Source organism: Gossypium hirsutum, chromosome A01, assembly GCF_007990345.1.
Source record: "Gossypium hirsutum isolate 1008001.06 chromosome A01, Gossypium_hirsutum_v2.1, whole genome shotgun sequence".
NCBI lineage: Eukaryota > Viridiplantae > Streptophyta > Magnoliopsida > Malvales > Malvaceae > Gossypium > Gossypium hirsutum.
In genome coordinates this window covers 17,405,406-17,416,199 of record NC_053424.1, presented here as the reverse complement: position 1 = coordinate 17,416,199, position 10,794 = coordinate 17,405,406, and the positions used below count along the sequence as shown (strand labels likewise).

General features: G+C 32.7%; 1 protein-coding gene across 4 annotated transcripts; it reads left to right on the top strand.

The window, feature by feature from the left end:
* The first annotated feature begins 1,241 nt into the window (after window positions 1–1,241).
* LOC121229100 (UPF0481 protein At3g47200) lies at window positions 1,242–9,922 on the top strand. Of its 4 annotated transcripts, none has more exons than XM_041112424.1 (4): window positions 1,242–1,474; window positions 1,635–6,189; window positions 6,729–6,784; window positions 9,635–9,922. In XM_041112424.1, exons 1-2 carry the CDS (start codon window positions 1,322–1,324, stop codon window positions 3,615–3,617), a joined length of 2,136 nt encoding a protein of 711 aa, XP_040968358.1. In that variant the 5' UTR covers window positions 1,242–1,321; the 3' UTR covers window positions 3,618–6,189; window positions 6,729–6,784; window positions 9,635–9,922. The 4 variants fall into 4 exon arrangements, with proteins under 4 accessions (XP_040968358.1, XP_040968301.1, XP_040968331.1 ...); XM_041112367.1 differs by having other exon boundaries at window positions 1,596–6,189; XM_041112397.1 differs by lacking the exon at window positions 6,729–6,784 and having other exon boundaries at window positions 1,596–6,189.
* The last annotated feature ends 872 nt before the right edge of the window (window positions 9,923–10,794 follow it).

Genomic DNA, 10,794 nt, shown 5'->3' with positions numbered 1-10,794 from the left:
TTAATATATAAATTTATGAATGTGTCATAAATTAAAAAAATTATAACTAACACGTAGAGATCAATTTCACGCAAAAAAGAGATCAAAAGGGATAATAACAACCAAATAGAGGCCAATTTCATGCAATCAAAATAAGTTAAGCAAAATAGCGCTTAGCAAGAAAAAATGAGAAATTAAAACAATTTTTATTTAATTTATAATTAATTTTAATGTTTCGTTGATACTCGATGAAATGTAATCCATATTTGTTCAAGAAAATATTTTAATATCTGCATAATTTTAAAAAATACATAAATTAAATATAATTAATTATTATATTACAATAACTATAAAATATAAATATACAAAAAAAAACTATAAATAACTTACTTTTTTTTTTCTATTTTCTTCCTTCCTTCTACATATATTTGAAGAGAGGGCAAACCACACCTTCTTAAATAAGACCTTTATCTTTTTTAAAAAAAATAATAATTAAACTAATTACTGGTCACATCATTAATGTCATTGACATGATTAACCAATTATAATATATATTTTTAATTTTTTAATATAATTTTTAATTTTTTAATATATATATTTTAGAAAAAAGCCATAATTTTTTTAACAAATAAATCTTTTTTTAAGAATTTTTTTTATTTTTTTCCAATCAATTTAATTTTTACTTTTTTAAATAAAATATTATTTTTAAAAATTTTAAATAGAATTTTAAAAAAAGTTTGAACATCTTTAAAAATAATTTAAAAAATTATATTTAAAATTAAATAAATATATATTTAAAATATTATAAAATAAATAAAAAAATTTGAGAAGTCATATATTTAAAAATAATATATTTTAAAATGTTTTATATTATTTAAAAATATATTTAAAATTTAAAAAATAATATTTAAATTTTAAAAAAATTTAAAGAATTTAAATTTTTTTAAAAATATTATAAAACATTTAAAATATAAATTTCAAATTTTATAAGACCAATAATAAACAAATAAATAAAATAAATAAAGGACAAATAAAAAATTAAAAAGTAAATAAATAAAAAACTTAAAAAGAAAAATAAAAAATAAAAAAAATTATTTTTTTAATGTAAATTGCTGAGGAGAGATATTGGTGTTGTCAAACAATTTAGCTTCACTAACTTTTATAGTAAATTTTAAGTTATTTTCGAATTTTATAAAAAAATAAATAATTTAAATAATTAATTATTTTTTTGAAGTTATTTTTATAAAAAGCCCGATTTCCTCTAGTTATAATAGTCGACAAAAGCGAAAAAAACAAACTCAGATCTGCAACCTTCAAAGTGAAGAAGTCTCTGGAAAGATCGATGAAGCCTATCACAGTGAAGGAAAGAGGTGGATTAACCTTCAAAGTGATGAAGGCTCGGCAAAGATTGATGAAGCATATCAGAGTGAAGGAAAAAGGTGGATTACCAGGAGCCGTTGACAACTCTTACAAGGAACCTTACGCTAAAATCCAGGTAATTATCACCGTTTATCTGTTCATCATCAAACATGTACAGTACTACCAAAGTTGAAACCAGTTCATATGGTTTTTAAAAAATTTACTGAGTTTGAAAGTCAATTATCTGTCTGCGTTAGATTAGAAATAAGGAAATGAAAGGGCAAAGCTGTTGGCAGGCTACGACAGAAAACCTAAAAAAAAGAAGGCAGTTGACTACTCGGATTGGTTCAGAAGCTTCCATGGAGACAAACAGGGACACAAATCGAAAGCTGGAATCTAAGGAGAAAGATGTAACTGATGATGATAGAGATTTCTGTTATAGTACCAGCTCTTCTGTCTCTCCTTGCATCTTTAAAACTCCTTTTCCTGGCCTGCAATTCCAGGAGCCTCAGTTGGCTTCAATTGGCCCTTATCATTACACAAACCGAAACCTCCCACTTGACAAATACAAGTACTCTTTCCTTGACAGGTTTATATCTCGGACGGGCAAAGATTTGCGCTTTTATGTGCAGCAAATGATGAGTCTTGAGTGGCATTCCAGAACATGCTACTCCCACGATTTCTCAATGTCCAGTCCCCAATTCGTTGAAATGATGTTACTTGATGGTTGCTTCATAATGGAGGTTCTGCACCATTTTGGAGTCTCTGAACAACAACCTTGGGTTTTCCCCGTTGAACCATGGCAACTCCCCATTTTGGTTCAAGACCTGCTCATTCTAGACAACCAAATTCCCTTTTTTGTTTTGGAAATGCTGTTTGAGTCATTGGAGAGCCAAGAAGGGACACCAACACTTTCTCTATGCACTATGGCCTTGAAATTTTTCGATCTAGCTTTCCCTCTATCCATGGATATCGCCTGCCCTTTGAAACCCCACCATTTACTTGACTTGCTTCTCCACTCTATCCGCCCATCAAATCCATCCCAAATGGTCGCCCCAAATTTTGTTTACTCATTTTTGAAGAAAATCAATACGAGAAACCAAGCTGATACAATGAGAGATCAACTTGAACAGCAGCCTCCATTTTACTTAACAAAGAATGTAATGGAACTCCAAGCATCAGGTATACAGTTGAGGTCAACAACCGCTGCTAGGTTCACAAATATCAATTTCAACAACGGAGGGCTTGAAATCCCATCTGTAACCATTAATGACATCTTTATCGCCATCCTTAATAACTGCGTGGCCTTAGAGCATTGTTCTGAGACAAGCTCCAAAGACTTTACTGCTTATGTCTCTTTCATGAGTAAGCTCATTAGACATCCTTCTGATGCAGAGTTGCTATGTTCAAATGGCATCATCTCAAGATTTTCCCACAATGACCAAAAAGTGGTACAATCTTTCCATATGCTTTGGATAAATATTCTAGATCTTGACGTCCAACATTCCTATCTTTCCAAGAGGTTGAAGGAACTAGAATGGTACTATACACAAGATGGGAAAACTCGGCCTTGGCGGCGTCTTGTGTCGAGATATTGGGGAATTTGTTTCTTCTGCATCACAAACCTTTTGTTGTGTTTCAACCGATTAAGATCAGGCGTTAATTTGATGATCCATTTCGTAGAGCAAGTTAAATTTAATGGCATAAATGGAGAGTTTCAGGGTGACATTACATGTCCTCAAGACCATACCTCTTTTATCTGTGATTCTGTGTTCCGTATGGCTGGGTTTATATATAATAGTGCAAGAGGACGTGTAAAATCCATAGACTTGAGCCTTAGCAATAGCAAATTCATGGCTTTCTTTTTCCTCAATCTTGTCATTGTTATTATAATGCTCATGGGTCATGAAATTCCTCCTCCTCCTCCACCACCCAAACTTGATGAGAAGGTCGATTATTCACTCGAACTTGAAGAGGAGGCCGATGAATTTTTAAGAAAATTTAAAAAAATAACGTTAGAAGCGAAGGATCAATATATCAAGGTTGAAGATAAGGTGGCAGCGGATAAGCGAGGCATAGAGGTTGAAGATTCAACCAAAAGGAAAGAAAAATCAGGAGGGGGCACCAGTAGAGTGTCATGGTCTATTGTGGACAAAAATGAGATGATGGTGGATTGTGTGAGCAATGAGGAATATTACAACGACGCATGGAGTAAAATATTAGAACAGAAAGTGATTGGGAAGATACTCTCGGCTTTGTCACCCGTACCTTGGGATTGATCTATGGCTAACAATCTTTGTAAGTTTGGTGGAAAACGTTTGATGTATAAGAATCTGTCTATAATTGTTTATGTTACCATTTTAACTAGTTTTGCTATAAAGGAGAGGAGATGGCATAAGCCACCTTTTAAATTATTTGAAGAAACTTTATCATCTCTCTAATAATTGCAATAATAGTTTTATCAACACCAGGACAAGTAAGAAAATGACAGATGAGGTTGCTTTTTCCGCATGGGGTATTGAAATTCTAGTCGCTACCTCTCCACTTGCCCTCTATGGTTGGGTAAGGAGAAGAAACGTTGAAATTCTAGTAAACAAATTATAAAATATATGAAGAGACGAATTTAGAGAAACCAAGTCGAAACACCTGTTTACTTTCCTTTCTCTACCAAACTTTACAAAGCTTATCGCAATCCATCGGCCGCATAATATGTGGGTTTTTTTTTTTGGGGGGGGGGAATACTAAAGTTGAAATATTATTTATAAAATTATTTTACTTAAAAATATCAAAAAGATAAAATCACTTGTATTAATATTTATTAATTTGTAAAATTAAATACAATTTAGTTTGTGATATCAATGGCTTAATGTAAGCATAGATGGCATATTCATATGATTTATGGATTTATTGTATCTATGTTACATTTGGTACGACTATTGCTTATTCATCATGTTTTAGTATATGAAACAATTTTTAATTGGTAATTTTTAGCCACTCAAGTGACTTATTTTGGGAAAAGAAAAGGAAATTTTTTCACATATTTTTTGAATATGTCTTATTTTTCACAAGGAATTTTACTCCTCTCTCTAGTTTCAATTTCAAGTTCAAATTTGTTTAACTATTTTTTTTATTTATGTCTAATTATTGTAATACATATAAAATAAATAAGCATTTTTCTCGTATTATTGCATAGCACGATGTGAGTAAAAACAATTATGTAAAAAAATTATTTATTAAAAAGTATAAAGTGTTAAGGAATAAGCTAGGAATTGCAGTTAGGTAATTGGCAGTTAGTTTGTTAAGAAGTCAGCTGTTAATGATTAGTTCAGTTAGGTAATTTTGTTATTTGACTATTGAATCAACTAACTTGCTAGCTGCTCTTCTATAAATAGCAAATACTTAGTTCTTATGAATGTTAAGAATCATTCAACAAAACAAGATCTTCTTGTTTCTATTAGTTTATCTCTTCTTATTGCCGTTCTTGGTCAATCTCGGCATGTTATCAGAGCCACGATTTTTCTTATTGAAGTAGGTGAAAGTTTGTTCATGAGGTGGTTGATTCATCATGGCACCAAAAGTAGTTTCAGGAAAAGAAGGCAGTTAGAATCACTTCTCAAATGGTGGTAAGCAGATAAATTCACCATGTTTGGAGCCCAGTTCAGTTGCTTCTATTATTGGTTAGAAAGTTCAACAATTTTCTAAGCATTATACTGTCAAACTTGGTAAGAATAACTTTCTTTTATGGAGGCATCAAATCATGTTGATTCTTGAAGGGTATGGTGTGCAAGGTTTTGTTTTAGGAACTGTTAGTGTCCCATCTCAGTTTGTAGTGGATAAAGATGGGAAGTTAGTTGAGAATCCTAAGTATGTACTACATAAACAACAGGATAAGTTGCTAGCATCTTGGTTGTTGTATACAGTGTGTGATGAAGTCTTGATTTATCTTACTAATGCTCATACTAATTTTGATGTGTGGGCAACTATAGAAAGGAAGTTTGCTACAAAGTCTACTGTCAAGATTTCAAGTTTAAGGAATGTCTTGTATTCTCAAAAGAAGGGTTAGTTAATTGTTAATGAGTATCTGGCCAAGATCAAAGGGATTTGTGACACACTAATTGCAGCAAGTAGCCTGATTTTTTAGCAGGAGTAAGTTAGCATTATTCTTGCAGGGCTTTCCGTAGAATATGAATCTGTCTGGGTGGTGGCCTCAGCTACTTGTGTTTCCCTTGACCTTCTTGCTGAAATGCTTCTTGATTGTGAAGAAAGGCAGCTAAAGTTTGTCCAATATGCCTATGCAAGCTAATCTAGCTAGTCAGTAGAATAGTAAGGGTACAAATCAGTCCAAGAACTCTAGTTCGAATGGCTATACCAAGACCTATAATCAATGGCATAAGCAACAATTTAGAGGTGGTTTTTAGCATGGTAGAGGGTTTCATCGGGGCAGAGGTCGTGGGAGATGATTTCTACACAATTGATTTCAAAGCCAATTACGTGGTAAAATTGGCCACATTGTGTAGAAGTGTTATTAAAAATTTGATGAGAACTTTCCAGGTGTTTCTGATAAGAGCCAAATAATGTCTGTGAATTTTCATTAGTTTACTGATTAAAGACAGTCAACACATTCTTCACAAAGTTGCGGCATGCATTAATAATGTAGTAGAGCTCTTGGTCCATCGACTTAGTGGTGGCAATCTCCAAGCAGTTTTCCTCAAGCAAGCCTTGGTCAACTAGGGTGTCATTTTGCAGCATCCTCAAACAACAATGCTGATTAGATATAGTATTCAGGTTCAGGAGCCACAAACCACATCACTAATGATGTTTCAAATCTCAATCATGCTACTGAATACACAGGTACGAGCAAACTTTTGATGGGAAATGGTACTTTTGTTTCTATCTCACATGTAGGATCTTTCTTTATTGTCATTGGTAATAGACTTTTATACCCTAAACATGTTCTTCATATTCTAACTATAACAGTCCGTTTTTCATTAGTATCGAAAATGGTTGTCTTGAGACCTCATTTTTTACGAGTGAGTCCGTAAATATTATTATTTAATTTTTACGAGGTTAGTATAATTTTAATTCACGATTGGTCCTTTAATTTTTTTCAATCAAATAGGTAATTAAGGTACAAGGATTAAATTGTAACAATGGTAAAAATTAACTGCTATTAGACCATTTAATATTGTTGATTGGTGGAGGATGATGTATAATTCCACTAAATTTATGTTAATTAAGCTTATTATTAATTTAATTAAGGTTTAGTTTAATTAATTAAGACTTATTAATTTTAACTTAGGTATAAAAGGAAAAAATCAAAAGAAAATGAAAACCATTCACCAAAAAAAATGAAAATGAAAACCATTTTCTCATCATCTTCTTCTCTACAGTTTAAAAAGGAAGGAAATTGAGTTTTACAACATTCAAACTTTCGGCCAACAGTTTGGTAAGTATACAAGTCCTTTTCTTATAAATTATATGTTTTTGAGGTTCTGAGAGCTTGATTTAGTTAGTTTGTGCACCAATTTGCAAAACTGTTAGACAATGTTGTCAATAGGATGTGTCAGTTCATGCACAAGCCTCTTGATCAACATTTCGATGCTGCCAAACGGATTCTAAGGTACTTGTAGGCCACCTTAGACTATGGCATATTTCTTACTACATCCTCTCACCTGTCTCTTGTAGGCTACTCAAATGCCAATTGAGGCACTGATCTAGATGATAAGTGCTCAATAATAGGCTTTGTATTTTCCTAGAAGGCAATCTTGTTTCTTGGGGATAAAAAAAACAACAATTGGTGTCTCGGTCCACTACAAAAGTAGAATACAGGAGTCTAGCACTTGCCACTGCTGAAATCATCTGGCTAGAATCTTTGTTAGTTGAATTACATGTTCAGGCTGTAAGCAAGGCAACTATATGGTGTGATAACTTAGATGTTGTTGCAGTATTAGCCAATCTAATTCTTCATTATAAGTTTAAGCATGTGAAACTTGATTTATTTTTCGTTCGAGAGAATGTACCAGCTGGCAAATTAGTCATTAGAGGATGTACCAGCTGGTAAATTGGTCATTGGCCATGTCTCAGCTCAGGACTAGGTGGAAAATGTGCTCACAATGTAATACCCTTAACCTACATCCGTCATCGGAATAGGGTTTTAGAGCATTACCGATCAAACAAACATATAATTTTAATGCATTTCATATCATATAATATTCAAGTCAAAACCAATCAAACTCATACATATTGTCCTTTATTTGAGCTCTCGAGGCCCAAATTACATGTTAGAAATAAGTCGGGACTAATTCAGAAACTTAGAGAATTTTTCGAAAAATAATAAAAATTTTCAAAGCTGTAGGGTTCACACGCCCATGTGGTTAGGCCGTGTGTCTCACATAGTCTAGGCACACGTCCATGTGTCTGGTCGTGTGGACTCAAAATGTACCTTTAAAAATAAGTTTACCATTCTCTGCAAGCTTAGACAATAAGCTGTAATAGCCCATTTTTAGGTCAAATCGGAACAGTGATTTCGGGATAATAAATCCGAAGTCAAAATATTTATTTTTTTATTTTAATAAGGTTTACAACATGATAGAATTATTATGTGAAAGTTTCGTTAAAGAATTTTACTGTTTAAATGCTTAATTCGATAAAAAGGACTAAATCGCGTAAAGCGTAAAACTTGTGTTCTATTAGCTAAAAGTTTCAAATAGCTATGGAACTTTATAGTAAAGGTCCTTAAGTGATAATTAGGCCAATTATGGTTAGTGGATGATGATAGCATGGCAAATGGTGTTGTTTTAAATATTTTTAAAGGTTAAATTAGTAAATTGGTAATTAAAGTTAAAATCAATAAAACAAAAACCAAAATTTTCTTTCCATTCATCTTCTTGCCAAAAATTTAGAAAGAAAAACAGTCATTTTTAGGGCTAGACATTCGGCCAATCTTCCTTTGTCAATTAAGGTATGGTTTTGACTCGGTTTTTAATGATTTCTATGCTTTTGAGCTCGTTGCAGCTTAATCTAGCTAGCCCGTAACTTCATTTTTGAAATTGTTATAGATTTTGAATGATGTAATTGTTGAATACTTGAGTTCTTTTATGTTTAATGATAGATTATGGAAGCTTGATGATAGTTTTACAAGTTTTATAAAGTAATTTTTGACAAAAATGTCAAATAGGGATTAGATTGTGAAAATGTAAATTGTGGTAGTTAAAAGTGTGAAATAATGAAATATATGGGCTGCTAGTAGTATTTAATAAATTCGGCTAGACATGGGTTGGTATTAAATTGCATGAATTTGCAATTTTATGTGTTAAGGACTAAATTGTACAGTAGTCAAAAGTCTAGGGGTAAATTTGTAATTTATCCAAAATAAATGTTTTAGGCTAAATTGAATTGAATGAAAAAGTTTGAATGAGTTAATTTGATATCATATAGATCAAGATAAGCAAATACTGAAACTAGATTGGGGAAAACGAAAAGTGGACGAATAGCTGATAGTTTTATCTGAGGTTACGAGGTAAGTTCGTATAATTAGAATCGAACTTTTATATACTTGTAATTATTGAAATGAATGTGTATAATGGAAATATTTGAAGTATAGATGCCTTATTGATATAATGTATTTGTTACTGGGCCCCGTTTAAACTGTATAGATTCATTGGATACGAGTGATGTGATACTGGGATTACTGTTTTGGTCAAGCTCTTGCATTTGTTGCAGACTCACCACAGCTCGTATGAGCTTACCGATATATCAGCTCGTAAGAACTTACTATTTTTAGCTCATTGGAGCTTATTGTTTCAGCTCGTATGAGCTTACTGTTCAGCTCAATATAGCTTACTGTTCAGCTCGATAGAGCTTACCGTTCCAGCTCATTAGAGCTTATTATTAATCAGCTCAGGAGGAGCTTACTGATCATAGTTCGAAAAAGCATATATGATAATGAATTGACGGATTACTGACATTGTTCACTTGAGTATCCTTTGAAGTTATAATAGATTCAAAGGGCCTAAATAATGTTTATATGGATAAAATTTCAGATTATAAATGTTACTAATGTTATAAATATGACATGTGAATTTTGGAATGATGCAAAATATTATATTAATGGATGGTTTTATGTATTTTCCAAATGACTAACATGTGATGGATATTGGTGATTAGGTGTTGGTTAATTAAATTGTTGGCATTTTTAATGTTGCTTTGATTATGTATAAATGGTAAGTTTAATTTTGCATTATACGGGCTTACTAAACTATAAAGCTTACTCTGTTTCTTTTTCCATGTTTTATAGAGGCTTGATAGCTCGCTCGTTTCAGACAATCGGAGTTGCACATCACACTATCCAAATTTCGATTGGTATTTTTGAACTTGTGGATATTTGTAAATATGGCATGTATAGGCTAGTTTAAAAGATGTTAGCTATGTTACTTGATATCATAGTTTTGGTATATTTTGTATATGTGTTAAGCCATGTGATTTGGCTTATTTTGGGTACTATGTTTTGCTTGAATTAAGTGTTCTATTATGGTATGCTTTGGCAAGGTAATGATGGAATGAAATTATGCAAGTGAAGTTTTGATGTGTAGTTGTTAAATGAATGGATTATGCATGATGTTAAATAAATATTTGGGCATGTAATTGTTAGGTTTTTATATGGCTAATAATGTGTATTGAAATGGTTATCTTGGCTACTTATTGAGTTATAAAAATGTGGTTATTTATGCTTGTGAATGTTTGTAGTTTAGGGTGGAAAAATGGCTTTACGAATGGCCTATTTTTGTCCACACGGGTAAAGATACGGGCGTATGTCTCAGCCGTGTACGACACACGGTCACGCTGCACGGCCATGTGTCCCCTGGGGTACCCTTTCGAATTAAAGTCAGTATACCCTACAGGTTTGACATGGCCTAGACACACGGACATGTCTACTGGCCGTGTGTCGTACACGGGCTGGTACATCGGCGTGTGGCTTGCCGTGTGACCCAAGCCAGTAACCTCCCTAATTTTCCCACGACCTGGCAAATGGACGTGTCCTCAGCCGTGTGGTGCAAGTCAGTATGTATGCCCTGTTTTCCCACGGCCTGTGACACGGGTGTGTCTGGCAACCGTGAGAGGCACATGGCTTGTTCACACGAGCGTGTGACACTTGAAAAGTTGAAATTTTTTTAAGTTCCTAAAATTTTTATATGTTCTCGATTTAGTCTCGAATGCATGATTTAAGCTTTGTATGCTTGATTTAAGTACATGTTGAATGTGAATGAATGATATTGACTGAATTATGATGTTTTGGATAAATGATTGTTCTGAATTGAGTTACAAGTCCGGTAATACCTCTTAACCTATTCTGGCGACGGTTACTTGTTAGGGGTGTTACATAAGCAACTCAAAAATAATTCATTTAACTAGTTTGAAACATGATCAAACACATTCAAAACATATCAAAACAATCAT

Bases quoted from the DNA above. Each gene is read 5' to 3' on its own strand.
- LOC121229100 (XM_041112397.1), top strand. From the start codon at position 1,322: ATGAAGCCTATCACAGTGAAGGAAAGAGGTGGATTAACCTTCAAAGTG. The intron at 1,475-1,595 runs GTAATTATCACC...TGTCTGCGTTAG, and splicing joins AACCTTACGCTAAAATCCAG to ATTAGAAATAAGGAAATGAA.